General features: G+C 38.8%; 1 protein-coding gene across 17 annotated transcripts in view; it reads right to left on the minus strand.

The window, feature by feature from the left end:
• EYA1 (EYA transcriptional coactivator and phosphatase 1) overlaps positions 1–26,265 on the minus strand; it is a 218,611-nt gene that overhangs the window by 101,382 nt on the left and 90,964 nt on the right. For 10 of the 17 annotated variants that reach the window (XM_069220343.1, XM_069220342.1, XM_069220330.1 and 7 more), the window contains 3 exons: positions 23,719–23,905; positions 9,033–9,175; positions 8,538–8,621 (listed from right to left, as the gene is read on the minus strand). In XM_069220343.1, the coding sequence (XP_069076444.1) occupies positions 8,538–8,621; positions 9,033–9,175; positions 23,719–23,905 (414 nt within the window). The remainder of the gene's footprint in view (positions 1–8,537; positions 8,622–9,032; positions 9,176–23,718; positions 23,906–26,265) is intronic. The other 7 variants (XM_069220338.1, XM_069220333.1, XM_069220337.1 and 4 more) reach the window with 1 other exon arrangement.

Raw genomic sequence — 26,265 nt, forward strand, 5'->3', positions numbered from 1 at the left:
TCTTTGGGTTATTTCAGCCATCTAACTCTTATTATAACTCTTTGCAGCTGAACATATTTGAGCTCTTGGTGGTCCCAAAAAGAGAATAAGGTTGAATGTTCATTACCCTTTTAACATCTGTTAAAAGAGAACATGTCCATTACCAGTAGTTCTGCCAAAGGTGCAGCACCTCTGCGCCGATATCTGGCAATTTCCCATGTTTGACCTGCTTTTAGGTACGACCCAAAGATGCCTCTTAAGTTTGTCTCTCTCCTGGTGGTCTTTCATATTCACACTGCTTACAATTAGTTTCCCCGATAGTGAATGTAGTAAGAGGCATGTGTAATCATTATGCACCACATGCATGTGTAACTTTTCCAGTGATGCCTGCTGCGCTAGGCACATGAGAAATATAATTGTTTGGTAGTTTCATAGCAAACCTCATATACTACGTCCCATAACAAACCTCATATACTACGTCCTTAACATTGTTCGTAGATGGTCATCTAGGATCAGTCTAACGCACATAATAAACAATATCAAAATGAAACAGATATTCGGAGCACCTTCGACACTGTAAATCTCCTCCTGGAAGAGGCTGTGCTATAATTAGATTGCTGGCTTGAGAGTACACCAGGCAAATGTAAAAAAATATACTCCATCACTTCTGCATACAGTCAGTTTCCAAGTCTCACCGAGTTCGTGGAAACAGAACTAAGGAACCCTAAAAATGTTCAGATATGTGTGATGGTAGGATTGCCAGGTCCAAGTCAGCCACTATATCAGGAAATTGTTAAGTTGCATCATAGCACTAGGTACTGAATATTTCTCTAATGTAAAACGTAATTTTTGGCATCAATAGTGTTTATACTTTTGATTTGTAAAGTGCAAAGATATATATTTTTTATTTAAAGAGAGGAAGCAGGTAGACCATGGAAGTTTCCCAATAAAAAAGGTCCAAGGTGTGATTCATTATAACTGTGTTTCAGAAGCAAGCTATAAGGGACTGATGTAAAAATGGTACAAGGAGTAGAAGCAGAAGATGGCCAAGAACAATGAGGATGCTGGCATTAGGGAATCCGAGAGTGACTGGATTTAGATCTCGGTGAACACCACATGATGAACTCAGAGTGATAAGCAAGCCTCGCTTCTCCACTGTACTGTGTATTCTCTGTAGGTAGTTCTATTCTACTGAGTTTTCCCTCCCATGTCCCTCTTTCATTGCACGTACAGACCTCTTTGTGTCCATTATACAGAGATGGTTGTGACTGCTGAGGCAGCAGATGAAATTTAGCAGTGAATTTATCTGCCGTGATATATATCCTGATAATTCACATTATGCAACTATATTGATACAAAGCTATATATGCAAAGATTAGTGTTATAGCTTTAATGGGTGGATATGTACTTATTCTTAGCTGGAAAGATAGTTGCTAGTTGAGTTGGTAACATGTAGACCATTCAGTTTTGGTATGAGCCTAATCACTAAGGCTTCCAAGGTCTTCCCTAGTAAGGGAAGACCTCCCTGCTAGTCAAGCAAATAAAACACTGGCGAATTGTTATATTTGGGAGTGATGTTCTTTGACATACATTTTAATAAACCACTCTGTTCTTCTCTTTGATATTGTAAAATGTTCACATTGAAGAAGGAGGGGAGCTATTCTTGCAGTAAAATCAAAGGTGATCAGATCAGGCATGTCTTACTCCACAATCTTATGGATAGTCTATTCACTTTGTTGGATCAACTGGAACAGTGTGAAATTAACAGAGGTAAGCACAAAATTATTTTAAATTGACTTATTTATATGCTCTACCATTCGTCGTAATCCTTTATGAATGATTCCTCACAGAATGTGCCACGTTCAGATGCTTATAGCTACAAGCTCCATCTATAACTTGCCTTTTTTCATTTTCTTCATGGTTGAGGGCAGTTTCGAGGGTGACTAATAGTGTATGCCCATAGCTATGGTATGCCTGGGGAGGGTAGCAGTGCTGTTCATGTTACAAGTACATGTTGTAAACGTGCAGTAACTCTGGCCTTATGTGCAGCTAAGAACAACCTTTACCACTCTGTCTCTGCTTCCCAAAAGCACGTGGCTCTTTCATGTCTTTGCTGTTGCTTAAGTAACCAAATCTCAATTCATTTTGCCTTTTTCATCACCAGAAGTTATTCAAAATCTCAAAATGTCATCCTAAATAAAGGTCTTCTACCTAAAATGTATTGCCCAGAAAGTAGATATTGTAAAATGCCTGCAAGATTGTTCATAATTCTGCAATACAATTCTGTCCTAGGAGTACACTTTTATACACAGTGCATTTGCTGTTCCTAGTAGGCAATTAAAAACGATAGCTGCCGCTCAATTGAGAACGTTCAGTCTTATAATAGATTAAGAGCGCATTTTCTGCATGACTGCACAGATTTACATGGGCCATGTTTTCTTATTTGTAAACGAAAATAAACTGGAAGATAGAATTCATAATAAAATGCATGCCTAATTAAACATCTGTTAGAAAGCATTCCACGTAGAAAGTAAGCAAGAGCCAAAAGTGTACCCTGCACTGACAGTTTATCCACCTGTCTCGTTCGTCAGTGGCATCATCAGGGTGTCAACGCTTCCCCAGCGTCCAAGGCCCAATCGCCAGACAGCTGCCTCGAACCATCAGGTTAATGAGGCCACGCTCACCATGAGGACATTTAACTTTAATGATAACCAACGCTGGCTGACAGAATTGTTCAGCTATTTTTAGCAGTTATTTCAAATGAAGTTCGAATCATTAACTGTATTAAACCTTACTTTCTTCTTCTGAATCTGTGTATTTTGGCTAAGTTATGTTCTATCAAATCAAACAAACTTAAGTCATACATAGAAACAATTTATATTCTGCTTTGCGAAAAGGAAAAGGACTGCTTTCCTTTCCCTGTATGAATACCATTTGTTCTATTTGTATCTCGTGAGTAGCACATTCTCCGAGGGGGACAAAGGTCCAGTCTCTTCTAACTGAGCTACGAGTGGTGAGAGTAAAGCACAAAATAGTGAAAAATGGAAAAATATTTATTTTAATTATTTTACTTGAGCTATTCATACACCATACACCTGGCTTCAAAATATAACAGAGAAATGCATCAGAAGACATTTACAACAGTGCTTATTAAGTATGATAACAGGATGGAAAGGTGTCAGTGGTAACTCAGTGACTCTGACAGGAATTGGAAGAAGGCAGGAAGGAGTAAGGGAGCAAGTGAGAGGCAGACGAATCTTAGGTGAAGTGTGTTGCACAAAGTTGGGTATACTTGAGAGCGGACTCCTGAGCAGCAGTATTGGAATTAGGTGCCTTCAAAACTGTTTTTTTTAAATAACGTCCCAAAAACCGGAGGCCCATATTTTTGGGGCATTAGGGAAGAGCAGCAAAAACTATCCAGAGAAGCGTTTTCCTCTTTGTGTACTGCAGAATGCAGCTCACCTGCAAAGAGGAAAAAATGAGAAGAAATGAAAATATATTTCCGTGATACACCTGTTTTGGGAGGGGTAAGTTTTTGGTGCTGCCCCAGGTTTATATGATTAAGTAAATCTGGGGCAGTGTCAAAATCCATGGGTTTTGCATGGGAAAACCCACCACACGACCCATGGAACGCCTCCCTGGTGCAGAGTAAGGCAACGCAGCAACTTGCACTGCTTTGTCTTAGTGGATATCTATGAGTCATGCACATGTAAAATCATGCAAAGTGGCTTTAGGTGGCTTCATAGACATGGTTGAGAGGCTAGTGCCACTGGAGCCTCAAAACAAGTGATGCTCCATCAGCACAAGCCTCTTCTTAATATGCCCCTTAATGCGTAGTGAACCCTTAAGAATCTACAGAATGGACAATAAACACGACAGCAACTGTTCTATCTCAGCTGGTAGAACAACACTTTGGGTTCTTACATACTTGACATTGAATAAAGCACACGAATATCTGTAAAATGGCCTTGATTTTGCAAAGGTTGTGCATTTTATGTGTCATGATGAGTAGGAGCATGCACAAGGCTAAATACGTAACTGTATTTCATGAGACCACCTGCCCTTTTTTAATCTCGAAGAGAATTGAAAGCTTTCAGTCTTTCTAAAAATCCTGGCAGAGTATCTGTCAGTCCATTGATTTTTAGCATTGTTTGATCATTATAATGTTGAGCCTGGGTGCTCCCTTGTCTTGGTGACGACCTCTGGTTCAGAATAACCTATTGCCAAAACATGCAATAATTTCCTTCTAGGAGACCCATGGAAGCTTTTCTCCCGTACAAATCTAAGCACTTCAACAACAGGATTGTGCCTACATACAGTGTTTTAAATAACTACTCCTAGCACCTCCTGGGTTTAATGTTATGCCAATATTTAGTAGCGAAGAGAAAAAACATTGTGTTCAAGAATATCTTCTATGAAAATTGTATTGTGCTGCATTATTGGCTTCATTACTTGCAAAAGTAAAGTTAATTCTGCTTTTATGCTTGCATCTTACATCTTTGCTTACTGTTTAATTTGTCCATTTGGAAAAGCAAATATATCTATTTGGTCAGCCATGATGATTTTTTAAATAAAATGTTGAAGCATGATTCTGGGCATGTGGAAAGCCTTTATGGTAGTAGCATCATCAGTCTGATAGAAAGGTTGAATATGATGAGCAAAGACCATTACTTATACTTAATTGATAACCATTACATATACACGGTATAAACAGAGATAACAAAGATATGGTACACAAGGCACAAAAGATAAAAATGTATGCATTCTGGCCTTTACATTTAGAGATTAAAAGAGATACCTTATGGCTTACAAACGTGAAATCTTCATACCTCAATTATTAAAATCTTAGGAATAAGTGAGTGCCATAACAAAGCATGGTAGAAAATACTTAGGAGAGGTGCTAGTTGCAAATAAAAATACTGTTAAGAGTTCTGTCTTTAGGACCAGCCTGCACATAACTGATATGTTAGCAAGTCCAGCCACACACATGCTACCCAGAAACAATGAAGAAAACAAATTTCACACACACACACTTAAGAATGTTATATCCGGTTATGCTGTTTGTTTCTTGACAAAGGATCCATAAGCCTTACAAACTGCATTTTACCGTTCTCATAGCAAGTGAAAACATTTAATAAAGCAATAAATGGTTATTTAAAATTGGGGCACTCCCTGTACTTGTGTTCTAGGCTACTTTGAAAATAAGAGTGAGGACAATGTGACTAAAGCTACATTACCTGTTTTAATTTTAATCTGATGGAAGGATGAGTGTAAGACATGCAAATACTTCCCAATCCAACTGTTGCCACTTATGTATCATCTTTTACTTGCGGCTGGATACAAATTATAGAATTATAACTATTTTTAAAAGAGAATTGTGATTGTCTACCAACTTCAAACAGTTCACCAACACAGCTGGTAAATGGCAACTGTAAAAACTGTGAACACTTCTAAACCAAAACAACTTTTCTATGCCAATTATATACCCAGTAACATAAAAACTTAATTGTTGCAGTTCAATTATTTTTTATTGTTAAGTAGATATGGCACAAACTCCTAATCAGACACTGATGGCATGCTATAAAGTAAATTTAGCAGAAATGTGTACAAAGAAACACGTCATAGAACTGAATAAACCACAGAATGGGAGACACTAAATAGAAAAAATAAATACCTTATCAAATAAAATGAAACCATTCAAAAATGCCGGAATACGACAAAACAAGAGCTAGGGTCAGCTGAGGTTTTATAAATATATAATAATGATTTTAAGAAAAAAGAATAAACAGTTAATAGCAACCTCATGCAACAGCCAATTTTTCCAAGCCTGCTTTTGAAATTAGGACTGATAAAAATCTGAAATTGCTTAATAGTAATATGTATAGCACTTGCACACGTGTAGCACTAGGGCTATGTTGAAAGAGCATTTCCTCATTTGCATAGGGGCAGGGCAGGGAATCACTTTGTGCATCTGCCTATGACCTAATATGAGTACGGTTGCAAAAGAAAACAGACCCTTAGGAGGTGTACTGACAGTGTGCCACAAAAAGATGGTGCTTTTTTTGTGTGCTGCAAGAGGGCAGCCTCGGGAAGGGGGATAGGGGGTATTCATGCACCCCCAAAAATCCACCTGCAAGTGGGCGCAGTCACTTACTGCAGAGAGAGCTCTGTGTCCCCTCTTCTAAAGCCTACGCAGCTTCCTCATGCACTGTGAAACACAGAGCTGCTTATGTAAGCAGCCACCCCATATTTCACTCAATGCACTGCACCAGGGCAGCAACGTGTTCATAGATACCCAAGGGCAGAGCATTCATGATATGATAGGTTGCACTGTTCTGGTCTGGTCTAGACACCCCTTTTGAAGGGATACCTCGCTCAGTCTGGACAGTGCCCCCATTCTGTAACTGGGGCCAATATTGTTAGCAGTATTATGTTTAACCTGCAGCAGTAGGTGCCAATAAATACTAATTCTGAAAAAGAGTTGCTCTGTATGTATGCCCTCATTTCCCATTTTTGCATGTCGAGGTTAAGTTAGATGTTCAAAATGTTTGTGGATCAGGCTCTTCAGAATGATCACCTAAACTTTGTATTATGATTTACAGCCAGCAGTGGGCATTATGCATATCACTTTTGTCATTGTTTTTAGATTGGCCTAGTAGGGATGACTACTAGGCTAGCATACATCTTTTACAGATCGCACCCAGTCTGGTTTACTTTAGAAACACTATAAATATTTTTCATAGCTTGCCTGTTTAATAATTGAACTGTCATTTAGAAATCATCCACAATGAATAAATGCTTGAGATATTCTAAAATCCATCCCTTTTTTTCAGTTGACTTGCTTTTCTCCTTCCTGTGTTTGCACATACCTTGAAGTCCATGTTAGCATTTTCAGAATTAGTAGTAATTAAAACGAAATGTAAAATTACAGAACACTATTAATCATAAAGCTCAACACAGTATTTGGAAATGATCTGCATATTAGATTCATTACCTAACGCAGGTGACTGTCTTGAATTGGAGATAAACTCAACATTACAGTTTCAGTCAAAATATTTACATCAATTTGATTACACAGTAAGATAGCACTTTGCTGAAGCTGAAGAATTCTATTGTACACACTGGAATAGGACGAGCCTGGTTATAAAATGGCTCATTTAAACTGGGTAATGTAATGGAAAACTATTGTACAATGCTATATTTCTATCTGTATTACTTGCCTCATTATATTTATAACATCAAATCTGCTTATTTTTAATGCAAATCCAATTTATATCAATTAATGTATTTGTATACATAATTTACCTCACTAACATATTCACTGAACTAAAAGTATGCTATTGTTTCTTGCTATTGCCGGTAGAATCACATTATCATTATTATAATATAGACTCTCATTTTTTTTAAAATAAACTGTTTTGGTTTTATCTCTTTTTAAGAGTAAATATTCGTTTGAACCACTTTATGAATGAAGAAGTAACTTCCAATTATCTGATTTTACATGAATGTGAATATGGTAATGCCACTGCCCCTTCAGCTTGAGTGTTTCTGCACATGTGGAACATGAAGCAGAACTGACATTTTTTTTTACTAATGTTAAGTGTGATATGAATTATTCCATTCTCATACAATACTAACTTTTAGAAAATCTTTTGTCTGTCCATGTTGTAGACATCAGTCCATTCAGGCATCATGGCAGGCGTAAACCATGTGTAGAGTGATCTCGGCCATGAGTGGGCTTCTTCTCAATATAAGTGTCACAAACAGGATACCATTTTGATCCCAATAAGAAATTTGAAGAAACAATCCTCCATATTGCCTGGGTTTGGGCCACAGGATTGCATTTCTTACTAAACTCTACTCTTGATAGAAAATACAGACGCAACATCATCCACCGCTCAAACCTCCCCCTCCTTAGTTAGATACACATTACTATTGCATAACACTAGAGAAAGAGATGACACTGAAATTGGTTTTCTTTAGATACTTTTGTAACTCAGGGTGTTTTTTGGAAGCTGCCTCCCAAACCGTTAACCCATAAAATATCACTGTAACATAAATATTTCAATTGTAACTAAAAACTCTGAAGACATAATTCATTGCACAGAAAGAAAGAAATGCTTAACAAAATATGCTACTATTCAATATTAGCTGTGTAGAGCTTTAAATTTGCTTCTGCTCCACAATGAAAAATCTGTTACCACTTTTTGGTGAATATTATTTAGTAACATCATTCTCTCTGAATAGCGTACACAACAATATAATTCCTTTTAATATCACTATTTTGTTGATAACACTTAGAACATTTAATAAATTAATCAGAATCTTGTCTCCAAAGAAATTACTATTAAATTCCTTAGAAAACACAAAAACATATACTTTTTATACTGTAAACAAAGTGCAGAAGAAATAGTATTGATTTCTTCTTTGAGATTACTTTGAATTCATTCATCTAGTGTGAAAAGTAAGTAAAATAAAAACAATTTTGATACATTAAAATGTCAAATACAAGGCTTTGCAAACAGTATAAATCATTGCTCTTTTAATGTGTCACTCACTCGCCCATATCGGTTAGCATAGGATCCTGTAAGCAAGGAATGGAAAACGATGATAGTTTCATCCAAATCCCAAATGAATACTCTCTGCAGGAAAGGAGAGACCAGAATCAATATTTGTCTCTCTGCATGAGGATAGGTGATCCTTCTATTAATCAATTGACGAGCAAATAGAGTAAACATGTCTTACTATTAAAACAATTATTTCTGCATCATTTCCACTAGGATTTTCACACTGAACCATATCAGAGGCATACAATCAGTTGTCACCTTTTTAGCAAATTACATGCAAACAAAATTGAAGTTTAATGCAATGAGGGCTGAACTTGTCTTTATAGAACCCCTACCGCCTCCCACAATCTGTCAAAAATATATAGCAATGAAAATGCAGCTTTTGCCAGAGATACCAAAGAACCCAGTTTGGCAAACTGATTAACAATGGGCGTACATTTTGGATGTAATTATCGCTTATAACGACTTTGGTTCAGCTTATAGTACCTCAAGGTCAGAGTCAGGAGGTGGTGAAGGGTTGTTGTTCCTTCTTCCTCGGCCACGTGATTTTCCATCTGAAGTGCGACGCAATCGATCTGAATCTGAATCTTTAATGGGCGTTGATGGACTGTGAATTGTACTGTACTCTGCTTTGAGATAAATGAAAACACTGTTTCACGTCTTTAAGGAAAACAACTTAAAATAGCATTTTAACTTTACAGTTAGTTGTTCTGTAGTTTACTTTGCAAATGTATAATACACTGCATATGCATATCGTGCAGAATAACATGAAAATAATGCATACAGCACCACAAAGTCTTTCCAATCAGAACTGCTAGTGCGCAACACATATTTTCAATTTCTGAGAACAAACTATCCAGACATTTTGAGCTATATTGACTAAGGTAGGAGTTTACTTGTGTAACCTAGGCCAGGCTTAGTTTGCATAGTTTAGAAATCTTTCTTCAATACTCAGCTCTACGTTTTTGCATTGACAGGTTTTTTATATTTCAATGTATTTGAGGTACAGCATGAAACTCGCATATACTGTTTATTTGCACCTATTTTTCTAACTCTGCTTGTGCTTACTGTAGACAATGTATACAAAGAACATGCAAAGATTTAGAATATTCTGCTACCATTTATTATGTGTATGGTATTTTTTGTGCAGGATACCACCTTCTACACTACATATGTGGGAATGTGGTAGACATGCATTTGCCACACCTTTTTCTGTAGCTAGACCTGTACCACTCAGGCTTACAGTGATTAATTTGGGCCAGTGGTTACAGCTGAGGTTTATCAGCACTCATTTGTGTGGACCTGCATTTATATGTCCTCAACAGCCTTTGATGCAGATAGTTAGCTATATCCACTACCAGACCTCTGCATAATGTACGATGCTTTACTCACAGATATCAAGTGAGAGGACTCACTGTCGCAATACATGCAATCCACTAATTAACTTTGACACCTCCCTTGTCTTTAGTCAGGCTAACAAAGCATAATTGTCCTGTTTTAACTCTCCGAAAGGAGCCCATGGCATAGTGTGGGAGGTGCTTGTAGTGAAGTAGCTATAAATGTGCAAATGACCCACCTTGGAGGCTTCAATGCCTCCCCCTTTGGGACATAGGGTGATCACAACATGTGTACTGGATATAAAAAGGCAAAGCCAGGAGCAGATTTTTAATAAAACATGTAAACTCATTACAGTAAATGAACTGTCTAAATAGAAACTTGCCTATGCATTGAATAAGTCACCTGAAAATGGGCTTTGGCAACATAGTGTAGATTATAAGCCTCATACCTTTGCTTATAAGAAGGACCCTTACATGCCAAAGATGCTAAGTATATGAATGCACAAGTTGATATATTTTTAATAGGAACTGAACATATATCTGACATAATCAAAACAGATTTCACGGTGAGCAGGCAGAGAGCATCACGTTATAATGTAACATGCAAAAGATAGGAAAGGGTATATTAAAGAGATATACCTTAAAGAAACTGCAGAACTATTTAAATTAGGAGATGAATTAACTATAATTATTTGCAACCAATATGCTTTTTTCACAACAAAGTAAAAACAAGTCAAGAAAAGTGACAATACTTCCTGCCACAGAAGAGTATAAATCAGCACAAAATATTAACAATGAAATAGAAAACACTTTCAAAGTGAATACGTCATTAATCTATCAACCTCCTTCAGCCGTATTACATAATTCAAATAAAAATACTTACTCATAAATGCCTCTCATTACCAAATGATCTATTTAACATTAATAAAAGGCATGATGGGTTCATCACTGAAACAATTATAGACAACAATAATCTCTAGAAAACAGTCAGTAAATCTCACAATTTTGTTTAAGATGCCTGAGAAAATGAATGAAAGTTACCAGGAGTACTTATTAGTTCAGTTGCTTTGTAAGGCAGCATGTGATAATTCAAAGCGCTGTTCACATGCAATTCCTGAAGCTAGAGTCCAATTGTAAATGAGGGATGAGCTTCATCTGATATTCCACACCCTCTGCCAACAGTTCTAGGATGAGCTATTATGAATAGTTCTGTTTAAGGAATTTTCTGAAGGGCAGACAGCTGGGTTCTGCCCTCAAAGGTGGTGCAGAATACTCTTGTTTTAAGCCTTCAACTCTTAGCAATCTACCTACATGTTTTAGTAAAATAGATTAGACATTCCGCAATACAGATATGAAGTAATAGGGACAGAGCCTGCTCAGATCAATGTTTCACATCAATGTTTCAGATGATCATTTAACATTGGCCATGGCAACGATGCTGCGCAGATTCTGTTAGAAATTTGCGCTCATTGACAACACTAACAGACTTCTAACTTAAAAAGTTTGCGGGGTGGCAATGGCAAACGCAAGACTGATATAACACCTTTTGAATCAAGACAGAAGAGATGACACTGAGTAGTACTTCAAGATTAGGGGCCACAGGTATTATGAATTTTGGTATGTATGAATTTAAATTTCCGATTCGATAACATGTTACCGAAATGCAATTTGGAATTGTGAATACATACCGATTTGGTATTAGAAAGGGGCGTGTTCAGGGCATCCCTTCCTAATACTGAATCGCAGCAGTATGTAAGAATGTTTTAGGACTGAAAGTGTGGTCAGAAAAAAAAACATGCACCCAGGTATTTAAAGTCAGAGGTAACCCATTCACAAATGGGAAGGAGTCCCCTTCCTACTCTTAAAAAACTAAAAGAAAAGATTTCATTTTTCTTTATTAATTGCAGCCCATTTTCCTTTAAGGAAAATGGGCTGCATTTAAACAAAAGATTGCTTTATTCAAAAGCAATCACTCACTCCAGCAGGCCACCATCCTTATGATTTGTGCATTTCCTATTGGGTTGCAAATTGCAATCCGCCTCATTAATATTAATGAGGTACGTCGATTTGCGACCCATTAGGAAACGTTAAATGAAACTCATGGAGTTTCATTTATTAGAATATTGATTACCTAATTGTGATTTGCAGAATAACGCAATTAGGTAATCGCTAAGTCTAATAATGATATATTTGATCCTTGGTTCCTATTCCTCAATCACTACCCTCTGTGTGCACTTGCCTCTGTGCTTCAAAATTACTGCTTTGTACCAGTCACATTCATAAAAGGTTTGATCTGCTTTAGACACACCAAATACATTTTTGTTTGACACAAACCTATTTTAATAACATCAATTTTATCTATTTCAGAAACTTGCCAGGTACTTACTAAATAATTCAATAAGGGCAGATTGGCAAAGACAACAGTAAAAAGTCACACATTTGGTTCATTTCTATGAGTACAACGTGTTTCACATATGCATATGCAGAATTGTCAACCGGTGAACATGTGGAAATGTGATTCACGTGCATTTTTATAATTTCCTTATTTAAATGTTCTTCTAAGGGAAAACTCCTTCACTACACAAAAACAAGTTTCCTTACACACCTTGGGAATTTCATATCCGTTCTTGCCCTGTAAAAGGACATACTCATGCCCTAAACAGGAGTCCATTTACAAGTCTTTCACTGTGTAATCTACCTGCATTGGGTAGTGAATACTCTGAAACGTATGTCTGAGGGCATGCACTGACCTTTTCACATGGACGAACCAAGAAAAACTCACAAACCTGCCAAACGAAAATCTTTGGGAATCATAGCTATAACAATAATTACTGATAGGGAGGGTTTTATTTAAAGACATGTAAATCACAGCTTGAGGTCAAGGAATTGCTTTTGCTTTCTCTAGTGGTATTTGAGTTTCAGCATTGTTTTTAACAATATGTTACTAGAATAATTTTCACAAAACGTTCTGGTAACAATATGCCCAGTTGCTATCAACTAGCATCTACTTAGATGGTTTCACCATCACTGTGATGAGCCTACAAGTTATGAAAACTATGGTACTAATGTAAACCAGGGATGTGTAATTAGAAGAGTTACTGGCTTGCTAATGGGAATGCAAAATTGTACATTTGGAGAGGGCCACAAAACTACCTTCTTAATAAATATTAATTTTGCAAATTGCAGCTTGTGACCTTCTGCGATTAGGGTTAAATGCATGGATGGAGGCCTGCAAAGGACAGCAGCCTCCTGGTCACTGCATTTACATTCCCAAATGGAAAACTCTTTTTTAAAGACCAGCCAATGTCTAGTAAAGAAACCGGTGATGCTTTAAAAAAAAAAAAAATACTGTGTGAGAAAACATTGTGGACTGTAGACGTGGTCCTCTGTACTTATGTCTGCAATCCCTGCGCCTGCCATTATGATTTCAAAAGGAGAAAATGCCCCACAGGGATAGCTTTATCTTTGCAAATCAGATATCACATCTTTGAGGTGTTGGTATCTGATCAATGGTTTTTAAACTGAATTGCAGTCACAAACGATTTATACATTTGACTTTGAATCATACATAGGAGGGAGGAGCCCTTTTCACATCCCCTTCTATTTGTGGTTTATACAAGGGCGTTTTTAAATTAGAAAAAGGTATTTTGAAGTCACAAACCCTTTGATTTTGATATTCACTACCCTTGCAACTGCTAAAGGCCTTTGAACATCAGGACCCTAATTTTACTTTTGTATACCTATATATTAACTTAACCTGTCTCATCACCCACTCACTAGTCAAACAAAATACTAGATTTGACTTGTCCCATAGATCTTTTATTTAAATTAACATTGAGAAGCGTTTATATATTACTATCAATCTTGATTTGAAATTTGGCCCAACTAAACCAAGAAAAAATATTGTTCACATAAAAGGATTAGTTAGTTTCAAACAAGAACAAATATTTCACCCTGACAGGCAGCAGTACACTTTCTGCTGACAACAAGATGATAAGGTGATTGTATTATTTAAGATAATATAGTTCCCAAGTCTGAACAATTATTGTAGGCCTAAAAGAACCTTATGAGCAGACAGTTATAAAATGCTGACCCACTCATCCGCGCATTGTAACCACAGAAAAAGGCAATGCATTCTCCAAATTGGCAACAAAGTATTGAAATGCTTGCATGACGCCAAAGAAGGTAACCATATTTATTGAGGCAAAAACTCAAAGTGGAAGGCCTTCATTCTTTAATCTAGCACCAAAGTGGTACAATAATTCCCTGACGTCAAAGAAGATAACTATATTTATTGAATCAAAAGTAATTGAAATAAGATTCTTAATACATTTTTATTTTATTTTAACACATATGGGGCTCTTATCAAAAAGACGTGATTGAAATAACAATTTTACTTCTAGTCAGTACCCATCCAATGCACTGTACTCTTAACTGCAAGTTCAGAATGTTTTACTGAGGACCTAATTTAGTCTCTGGAGGACGGAATACCGCTCATCAGTTTGGCAGAGGACTTGGCAGGAAACTTTACATCCGTCACCCTGATTGACAGGAATCTGTCCTATTTAGAGATGGCCTTTGGGCCCAGCAGTCATCTTTGTATATTGAAAGGAACTGCCGGGACAGCGGTTCCATTAAAGGTATAAAATGTTTGGTGCGCAAGCGACGTCGGTTTTTAGGGCCACTCACCAAACTTTTAACATTCTTTGCTCTTCAAAACCAAGTTAATACATTTCCAAAGTGGGAGTATTCGTCAACTGGGAAAAAAAAACTAAGACCCCCACACCCTGTGAATTCACTCCCAGGGTGTGAGGGTCATGTTTTTCTGTCTCTCACTGACCGTGACAGACACAAAAAGAAGACTACCCACTCTAATGAAGTGGACAGTGACATGGCTTTGCTGCAACGGCCCACACTCTGTCAGGCCATCAGATGTAGCTTTCCAATGACAGAGTCAACAGGAGTTCTGTCAATGGAAAGCTGACGGTCCTCCAGGTCCTAAATAGGGCGGGAAGGATATCAGTTGGGTAGGCAGGGTTTTCTTGTCATATTTGTGACAGTACCCTGTCCTACAAACTCTAAATCAACCCCACAGTCCTGAATTTTACACAGTGTTTTCTATCTTGTGCAGTGTTACCACCTTGTGAGTCTTCTACTCCACAATAATCAGGAGAGGACACTAGACCAAAAAGAGGATAGAAAATTCAAAGTTCCTCGAAACATCTCTATAGAAATCCCAAAATCGGATTAAAGAGAGATTTTACATATTTAGTACATGCCAACCAAATAAAAACTGAAGCCATTACGCCTTTTCACAGTAATAATTGCTTCACTGAGAAAGATCTAAATATTTGTAAAGGTAGCTCCATGATCTAAAATGTTTCTGTATTTGGGTTTTAATGGTGGAATGAATATGTTCCAGACTATCTCTCTTAATTACTTAATTTCACTAGTTCTCAATTATCGATAATCATGTAGGGCCCAATTCACAAAGGTAAACTTAGACTACTGGTCTAAGTTAGATCAACAGTCTAAGTTTACTACTTTTTGGTAGTAAAAGGTACGTTACGAGTAGTATCTTTACGTCCACACCCGGTGTGTACTCTCTGCCCCCCGAATCAAATCTCCGCATTAGGGGCAAATCTCCACCATGAGTGCAGAGATTCTTAACCGAGTGCTCTACGTGGGTCAAAGATTCAATGAATGACTGGAAGAGTAGCATGGATGTGAGAGATGAAGTGAACCTATGCTGGTACCTGAATCAGCTGCTGGTATTTCATATCTTCATTTTGAATAGGTAAGCATTACATGGTTACTTCCTGGTGTTCTGCTGTGTTGTGCTTCCACTACCGAAATATATTTTGCTGCCTATTGGAGTTGTAATAAAAATTTAAAAAACAGCGAAACTGGAAAGCACAAGTGAAGATTTATTGAATAAGACACCAAGTATAACCCATAGTTTAAGATAGAGTCTTCCAGTTAGTGAATTATTCATGACAGGAAGCATCAAGACAATTATTGCAAACAAAGAAATAATTACATCCAATGTGTCCATTTACTAAGGCACATAGTGAATCTAAATTTAAAAACACAAGTCAAAAATGTTCGTTAATTTGTTGGTAGTTCTCCCTATGAGAACTACTTAGAACAGTATTTCTATCATTTTATTAACTTTAAGCCTCCAAGAGATAAGCTGTTTTCAAGCATCTATTTCTGAGGGAAGGCACTGGAGACCAGGTACAAATTGGATCTGGGATGCTGAAACCCATGTACTTGACGTGTAAACGCTGTTAAGTACATCAGACAGCACTTGTAGGTAAAAGAAGATTATTTAGGCCAACTGAAGAATTTCGTGGTAGGTTCTCTTTAAGTTGGGGGCACGTCTGGTCCGTGCCATAAGGGGCTGTCTAGAAAGTAAAGCAGCTGCAAATACAGGCCTCTCGTTGCTAAGTGAGCCACAGCACAGATGGAACTCATTACTACTCAGGGTTCTTTTGAGCCTTGTACACCAAATGGTTTATTATTTGGGCAATAAAAAAGCCTCTGCACTGCTTTCAGATTTGGTACCAGCCTGTCTGCCGGATGCACAATTTAACACTTTGGTGTGCCGGGCTCATTTTCTGAAAGTTGCATCAACTGCCACATTTTCCTTTTAATCCCGTAGTTTACACAGAGCAGAAATCTGTCATGTGTCATTTCAATAAACTAATGTTCTCTTATAAACAAAAGGCCATCACCTTGACCGAGCCAAATGCAATGTATTAATTCTGCTCTTGGTTTAACAATGTTCATTGTTAACCTTCACAGAAACTAAGGAACCACTGTGCACCAGAGGGCGGACATTTGATTTCCCCTGCACACATCCCTTCCTGTCTGTTTCTTATCATGCTTCATGAACATTAAAGGCTTTTCATTGTTTTTCATTTATGTAATCTGGGAAATCTTGAGAGATACTCCCTGCAACTGATCTTGACATGTGGAGCCCTTTTGGCTGCAGAAAGTTTGTAAAACACTATTAAACATGGGGTAAAACAGATAATTTGTACCAGAAGGTAATGTGGTCGTAGGAAAAGCATGCTTCTTTATGGGACAGACCACAGTGACTTTGTAGGATTTGAGTTTTGAAATTAATGCAGACTTGAATGCAAATGGAAATCACAAGCGATGCAAATGGGGTGGTAAGAGTGTAGGACTGGTGGGTTTTTTTCAACAATGGGCTTCCGTATCAGTACAATAACCAGACAGTTTGTTCATGCACAGTACTTTGAAGTACCCACAAGGAGACATGAAGCGAAAGGTAAAACTTCATATTAAAAAAAAGGTGGAAATTCAAAAAGACAAACTAGCGATTTCTTAAGTAGTAAGAATTGCTAGATCGCATTCTAACTTAGGGGCTGATTTAGAGCTTGGCTGATGGAGTTACTTTGTCCCAAACGTGACGAATATCCCGTACACCATATTACAATTACATTATAGCCTATGAAGATTGTAATTCGGCAGACAGAATATCTGTCACGTATGTGATGAGGTAACCCATCCACCAAACTCTAAATCAGGCCCCTTAGATCGACTGAGTTCAGTCATGCATGTCCTGGGAACTTTCATATTTTTTCACGGTTGTGTGATAGGGCAGCTACATGACTTGCCCAAGATCACATGACTAAGTGACAACTGAACTTTGACCTGAAGCGAAAACGTGAAATGGCACACATGGCGACTTAATGAATAGTTGAGACTATTTGCAAATTCACTTCAAGGTCCTAACAAGAAAGCCAAGAACACTCTATGTTTAATATTATTATATGGTTCAAAATACTCTGTCTACTAAATATTTCACTATATTAAATCATTCCATTTTGCATATGGCTTCATCAAATGTGGAAGACTTATATGTTTCCTAGAATCCTTACGGTTTATGAAGTCAGACTCTATATGCGAATAGTTTCTTGTTATTATATACTAGATCACTAGATATGTCCATCAAATCTTATGGTTTTAGGATGAACTACATAATATCAGATTGTCAGTATATGATAGTTAGGAAATGCATTATGTACTCAAATCTATTGCTTTGTGCTGTACAAAGTTACGGTTTTAATTAAATGAAATAAACATGTCTGTCTTACACCGTCAATATGTAAGGACTCCTCACTGACAAATTTACATTGGGCTGAGTTGGTGATCAAAAGGTTCAGGGTAGTGGACTTCTCATGTCTGCTTGTAAAGGTTCTATGCATTTCTAAAGAAAAGCACATTTAAATAAATGTGCCTGGAGCATCAAACGGTTTCCTTATTTTTATAATGAATGCAATTCCCCAGGAGATGTATTCATGTCAAAAAAGCCTGCAGTCCATTTATTTCCATGTTTCTCCTTTTCTGTGGAGGCCTACATGTCCCCTTTCTCTCCCCTCTCCCCCTACTCTTGTTTCCATCTTCCATCTTCTTAGCTCTTAGCTCATCCGGACTGTTCCATTCCCTTCTCCCTCAACCATTTTTTATGCTTTACCCTTCCTCTGTCCCTTCCCTCATCCTAAACTCTCTACACCCCACCTATATGTTAGTACCTCCACCCTTGTCTATACCTTTGTTTCTCTAACTATTGCTTTGCACCCTGTGCCTCTAACCCTATCTATATCCTATCACTCCCTCATAACTGTACTCTAGTAATTCTGCTCCTACTTATATCACAGTACCCTAATCCCTACCTAAACCCAAATAGTTACCACTGCCAATACACTTTTATTACAACCTCTTCTTAAGCCATATAAATTGTACTCTTACTTACACCTCCATACTTCTATCACTACCCATATCGCAGTCCATTTTCCAGTGTCTATACAGCAGTACTTTCAACCCCAACTTTCCCCCAGAATATCTACCCCTACATATACCAGAGTTCATTAACCCATGCCTCTAACCAGGAGCACATGCTCATATCTATACCATAGAACCTTTTCCCCTATCTATACCATAATACCTGTACCTATGCCTATACCCTTGAACATTTACAATTACCTATAGTCTAGTATCTTTCCCCTCTTCTTTTGTTTAATCCTGCCAACTGTCTCCTTACTTGTTTTCCTATGTCATTTTCTTGTCCCTCTTGGGGCCCTTGCCTGGTATTTTGTTGCTAAATGTCTTCAGTTTCTAGGAAAAATGTGTGTTCCTTTATTTGGACCTTCCCAAAGTGGCCTTTTACAAGCCTTTAGTCAGGCTGTTGTTCTTCAATTTGGATTTTATGTGAAATGATGTATAGCTATCTGTAAAACTGCGCATCTGTAACTAAGAATGCAGTAATGTGGTGCCTTGAAATCTAGATATATGGTATCTTTATCTGAGAGGCAGTGTAAAGCCAAAAAGTCAGTCATATTGCCATTTTTAAAAATTCAGGCTGAAAATAAGCAAGGTGGCATAGTACTGGGTTCTTTGTGACTTTAACAAAAGTATGCAGGTAGCCCTACATGGAAGACATTTCAGTAGTCCAACCAAAACATTTGCTAAGGATAAATGAAATTTTGTGGTGGTTCTGCAAGAGAGAGGTGGCTCTTAAAGGTTGTTGTAAATGGTGAAATCTGCTCCTTGTCAATGTCAGTTATTTCAGGAGTCAAAGTAAGTTTATTTTCGAAGATGGGGCACATGTTTTGTGACTTCTGCACTACCCCAAGAGCTACTGGTGGTGGGTAGGGTGTTCACATCTAAATTTAGTAAAATCAGAGATGAAGGGCCTACAGGTTATATAGGCAGGATCTGTATGTTATGGCTTTGGAGGCAAAACCAGTTTCTATGTTTGAAATCATGTATATTGTTGAGACATTTTCTCATTTAATTTCATTTTCCAGATCCCTCTTTCAACAGGAGGTAATTTGGAGGGTAGTTTGTGTGCCTGTGTTGTCCTCCACCGTAGAAATCAAATACTCATTTAAGGACTAGCAGGGGAGGGGCTTCCACAGTTAAAAAGAGTGAATTTGGATAGGATGGCGCCTAGCCAATGATCTGCATTGTCAGAGGACTATGAAGGATTTCAAACAGGCAAGGTGGTCTCGCCCACTCAAGCGACCACTGCGAGCCAGGTAAATGCTAAGGGTGCAGTTTCAATTTCAGCAAAGGCTCTTGAATTTTACTTGCTTGTGTTCAGTTCCACCATTTGCTGGCTTCAATAGCATTACAAGACCTCAATATGTAGTATACCAATTAATAGGAAATTACTCAAAATATACAATACATTTTTGCCAGATATTGTTCAAAGCATTTTTCGCACAGATTTTAAAATATCGAAAGCTAAAAGGTGCACGTCACACACTAAGATATTGCGACTCTATTGACTGACAGGCCATTTCTTCCCTCGCTACTAAAACTCAGATGATATATGTGTGACAGAATGCTGTGCTAGTCATCTGTTCCGCTTCCCATGAGTTCCTCAAAAGCGTCAGAGAAAGTTCTGAGGCTAGAAACATGTTTTATTTATTGATCTATGGGTAATAAAGTAGTTGTTAATGGGTTTCTTGCTACCAGAAGCAAACGACTGAAAATCCAAAACTGCCATTTTTGATTTGTTATAAATTTCTTAGCCGGAGGGTTTTATGATTTCTTGAGAAAACATACAAAGGCTCAAAGTTGTATTACAAAAGGAGTCCTCAAAGAACAAAGTAGACAGGAAAAGAAGCAAACCCTTCAAACTATGTAGGTAGGCTGTAAAATGAATAGTTTAGTTTAGTTTTAAGGATTTATAAAGCGCGTAGTGACCCAAAGGCATCCCAGCGCTAAACCTAAACTGACCAGTGCTAGCAATAGGAGAATTCAGAGAGCTACCTACAGAAAAGAATGGTCTTAAGTTTTTTTCTAAAAAGCAGTTCTGAGTGTTCATGACGGAGTTCAGAGGGAAGATCATTCCAGAGACGAGCGGCCTTGGTGGAGAAGGAGTTGGCCCCCCAGGCTCTCTTAGACCGCAAGATGGTCACAAGTCGAGAGGAGGAGGACCTTAGACTTCGAGAGGGGACATAAAGATATAGCCGCTTTCTTAAGAACATTGGACCCTTATCTTGCAGGGCTCTGTGAACAGTGCATAGGGTCTTGAAATAAATACGCTGCTTAATAGGGAGCCAGTGAAGTATGGAAAAAGCAGGCTTAGCGGATAAATGTCTGGGAAGATTGACAAGAAGCCTGGCAGCTGCGTTCTGGACTGTTTGCAGCCTTTTTATGACATAAGCCGGGGCGCTAAGAAAAAGTGAGTTCCCATAGTCCAGACGGGAAAGGATCAGAGTTTGAACAAGGATTCTTCTGGCCATAGGGGGAAGAAGATTAAAGATTTTCCTAAGGACTCTTAAAATGCCAAAGCATGTAGAGGAAACTCTTTTTGCTTGATAATCCATGGTCAGGCGAGAATCCACCCAAAAACCAAGGCTTTTTACCTGGTCCTTGGGAGGAGGAAGATTGTTGAAGGCCTCAGAGTATAGTGAAAGGGGAGGGGCTGGGGGGGCATTGCCTAGTACAATGACTTCTGACTTTCCATCATTAAATTTAAGCTTAGACTGGATCATCCAAACTCCAATGTCTTTCATACAACACGAAAGGTTGGCCGCCGACGAATCCCCAGAACTAGATAGTGACACCACAAGTTGAGTATCGTCGGCATAGGTGACCAAAGACAGATTAAAGCCTGCATCACACTTAGTGAGTCGTGAAATATAATTGCAGCAAAGAAGGGACATGTTACACTTAGAAGTTTTGACTGCTTAAAACATTTATGAACAAACACAACGAAATAAAACATAATTACAAGTTTAGCTCCTAAACCTTCCCTAGTGCATAATGTAAAAATGTCGGTTTATCGAGTTGAGGTAAACAGAGCATCCATTTTGTGTACGTAAATGAACATGTTTATGCTTTTAGAAACACTTTTTTGCAAACCAAAAGCTTATTAAGACAATATATAAATGGTAAATTTCTCAAAGATTGTGCTCAAGTGCCTACAACATCTATTTGTCATCAAGTGGAAGAGTTCAGGCCGTAATTATTACATACACTCCATCGTGTGTGGAATCCCCATACCTGTGAAGTTCCAATTCACGTATACCTCACTAAGGCGTAAAGAGATAAACGGACGGCCTCTCAACTCAATGACTATTCAGAGCGAGATTTCTCAATGCAAAACTAACTACAGAGTGCCACTACTGCACACCTGCAACATTGAAGAGCTGCGAGGCAACTTTCTTTCCGAAATGGCTGCCCATATCTTGCCATCTTGATAAAGTCACACCCTTCGGTGCACAATGCATGCTATATTGCTCTCATGGAATTATCTGAACCCTAAAATCTAAACCTGTTTCTTCTTTCCTTCGTTTAGCCCCACACTGCGTGCCAAACCGTAACGGAAATTAACCAAAGCTTATAAAATGTGGTAGGCCAAACATAGAAAAAGGGTTTAGCAATTCCATGCATGCCAACATTTCAACACTACATAGAGGGAGATTTTGAAAAAGTAAATTGGGGGACTTTATTTTGACCATTGAAATATTTCGAAGCACAAGCAATTTTAGATGGGTGACTGCTAAAATAAAGCCATTTGTGGCTAGAAAAAATTGGAAGTCTCCCACCTGAATCGGGTCTGTTGGCATGTATGCAATTATGTGTCCTCACTAAGGCCCTCATTCCATGGGCCACTGTAATACCGATTTCAGCCCAAACATGAGTCAGAACTGGGATATGTAGTGCAAACAGTGAGACAACAAAGCACTGTTTCCTAACAAAAAAAAATCACCAGGTAATCACTGGGGACTTTGTGCATGTAAAAAATTAATTAGGAGTGGCGGCTCCTCCGCAATGGCAAAAAAGTGTCGCCCCACTGGCTCAAAGCCAGTAGCTGGAAAATAAAACAATATTTTATTATTGTTTTATTTTTCAGCTGCTGGCTGAGCCAGCGTGTGCAGGGAGGGAAGGGGCTGGGCCAGGGCAGTGGGGACGAGGAGTGGAGTAGTGGTAAGCACCTAAGTGCACGTCTGCTTGGACAGCTGTTTTAGGTAGGCCAAACAGACATGCACACATAGGTTTCTTCAACCCAGCTGTATTTGACAGCCAGGTTAGAGAAGCAGCACACACTTCCTGTGCCTGAGCGAGCAGTAAACCAGCCCTCTCAGGCCAATCCCCGCACTGCCTTTATGCTTGGTAATAGCATGAGAGCAGCATAGGAATTGCATCAGGACTCTCTGATGCCATCCCAGGGACTGCTGGGACAGGAAGAAGAGGAGCACGAGGCAGCCGGCAGCACCAGATAAGTGTTTTTATTTTTTTTAATGTTAAAACTCCCCCTCCAACTCACCCTACATTTCCCCCACCCGCCCCACCACTCGTCTGCAGCTGTCCATTAGGCTGTGTTTTGAGCTCGAACAGAGGAATACATGCTGTATTATCAAGTTTACCTCAATTCCGACAAACTGCACTCCATAAGTACTGAACACTGCTGGTTCTTCATTTGCCAGGAGCTCTATCACCTCCCCAAATCATATGCCATTCTCAAAAGGAGCCTGCGAGGACATTAGGGTCCACTTGCTGGTACTCCCACTGTAACCTGATTAGTTTGTTGTGCAATTGTCAATCCCTTGTACACCATTAATATTGCCAGTTCCGTACAACATGGCATTCTCATCCATTACTTACTTATTGGGTAATCCTGAACAGCAGGAAAACCATACCTTAATTATATTCAATACATGGATGCATTATCAACATTGAAACAACCTGAATTTAGTGCTGATTTGAATGTTAGTTTCTAGCAAAATACAGTGCATTTCAGGCACAAGAAATATATCCAGGAGGACTTATAAAATACAGGCAATTACCTGCAGAAGGGTCTGTGACTGCTTGACTTGCAATCCCAGATGGTGGTTCCTGGAGCTGATAGGTCGCTGTCGTGGAAGGTGTCGTCGGGCTGGTGTTATTGCTGCTCATGTAATGTGAGGGATATGGTGAGTTATTGTAATATTGCGCATACTGACCCTGGCCAAAGTTGGGATATGAAGGATATTCCTGCCGTACAAAAAGCAATAGAAGAGCTTTGAAGCATCATGCTACTTCCTTCTATACATTCCAAAACATAAATGCAAACATAGAGGCATTCAATTACTGTGTGTATGATTCTTGCACAATTCTACATACAGAAAATATTCACAGTTATAAAAGTTTAAAAATACTTTTAACATAATTGAAAAAGCTGAAACACAATTATCTTTCCATAAACATAATTTCTGATCTTCATAATCTTGAGGTCACAATCAGTGGATTAGCTAGAATACTCGGTGCTGCATCAAAAAAAAGTAATCAGCTCATTCTAACGTTAACCTTGTGTCCTGTTTAGGGGCCATCAGTGTAGTGTTCTAGATATTTGAGAGTGGTAAACCTTAGTGGGGTGATACCTAACATCTTATGGTGCTGGAAATTAAATAAAAAAAAGACTTTCAATGTAATAGTGCAAGAGAGAAAAATGTTTCCCTATTAAGGTCTACAAGCTAGACTCCCCTTTTACATCTCACAAAACTTCTTCAGGGTTTTTCTGTTTCCCCCTAGCCTTTTGCCTTGAGACCTCCTGTTTTTGCTCACTTCATTTTTGCTGGCCTTAGGGCTCTGCACATTTGACCACTGCTACCCAGTGCTAAAATGACCATTTTCTCTACTCACAACATGATTACATTGGTTTATACCCCATTGGCATTTTTAATTTACTTATAAGTCCCTAGTAATGTGTACTAAATATGGCAAGGGCCTGTAAATTAAATGCTACTAGTGGGCCTGCAGCACTCATTATGCCACCCATTTAAGCTATAATTTATATAGGTCTCAGGCCTGCTTATGCCACACCTAAGTGAGCAGTTTAAACTGCTATTTTGACCTGGCAAAATAAAACTTTTGCTAGGCCCAAACTTTCTCTTTTAATACACATACATCACCCATACGGTAGGCCCTGGACAGCCCTAAGGGCAAGATGAACTGAATTTTAAAGTTGGACATGTATTTTTATATTTTACATGTCCTGGGAGTATAAAAACCCCTACATTTACTTTTCACAACTGCAAGGCCTATCTCTCCTACAAGATAACATTGGAATTGCCTTATGACATTTTATACGTATAATTTCCAAATGGGAAGAGATGATTGATTCATGTTTGGCGTCTCTTGAATTTTTATTTAAAATTTTAACTGATGGTGAATTCAAATTTAAATTACAAGTGTGAAAATGCCACTTTTAGAAGTTTTTTTGCCTTAGCCAGTTGATGTCTGCATTCTGTCTTTGGTCACATGACTGGCTGCAGTTGGCAGTTGAACTTTGTGTATTCATCCGTGACAGCCACAACCAAAAGGAGCTTAGGTGTGACTGGTACTCTCTTACACCAACATTGGCTGAGACTTGTCTTCACACAAAGGACTGCATGCCCCCTCTAGTTAGTCTGGAACCAGAGCAAGGAAGGAAGGGCATCTGTGCACTTCAAAGGCATGCCTCTAGAAGTTTTTTGCCACTTCAAAGACACAACTGTATATCAAAGGAGGACGTTAGACACCACCACTTCAGTACACCTCTGGACCTGTGGATATTCTGTCAGGAATTAGGACTGCTGTACTGCAGCAAGGACTGCAACTCTGCAGTACTGTTGCTCTGAAGGAACTACTATCCTGCTGTGCTGACCTGCTTCCCTCTTGCTGGGTGAGAAGAACAAGGCCTACATCTCTTGAGCCCAGAACCAAGAGTGACTCCAAGAGCTAGTTGACTGGCCTCCTAACCAGAAGTCTCAGGGACATAACAGGCTTCCAACAACATTGCATTTGCACCTGATCCCTGCCATCTGTGAGTCTCCCTGCCAAGTGGTGCCACCCCAGTCCTAGACCATTGGAAGGGGGCCTAAGGTGCTCTGCCAGCCTTTGTGGATCCAGCAGCACTGAAGCATCTCCTCTGCTGCGAAGCAAAAACCAGAGCAGAACCGGCGTATCGTCACATTGCATGCATCAAAATTAATGAAGAAGACATGCATTGCATCATAGCTTGATGCCGCATCAGAACCGGCGGTGGGTGATGCATACCCGGCGCAAGCCCTCGCATCTCTTATAGATGACACCCACTATGATGATGCCAGACTCCACATTGCAGCCTCACAGCTTTTTGGAACCAACTGCATGCCGCATCCCCAGCACCAGACTTCGCATTGCAAGCCCCATAGATAGGGTCCTCAGCATATACGCAACAGGACCTCGCACCACCAGGACCTCACACTGCTGCCTCGCTAATCTCGGAACTGATGCATTGTCTCAGTCTCTGTTTTTTGTTGTTTTGGTCTTGTTTTATTTATTAAATTAAGCTCTAGATTTCTAATCTGGTGTGGGATCCCTTTTGTGTGATG

This window comes from Pleurodeles waltl, chromosome 2_2, assembly GCF_031143425.1.
Source record: "Pleurodeles waltl isolate 20211129_DDA chromosome 2_2, aPleWal1.hap1.20221129, whole genome shotgun sequence".
NCBI classification, from domain to species: Eukaryota; Metazoa; Chordata; class Amphibia; order Caudata; family Salamandridae; genus Pleurodeles; species Pleurodeles waltl.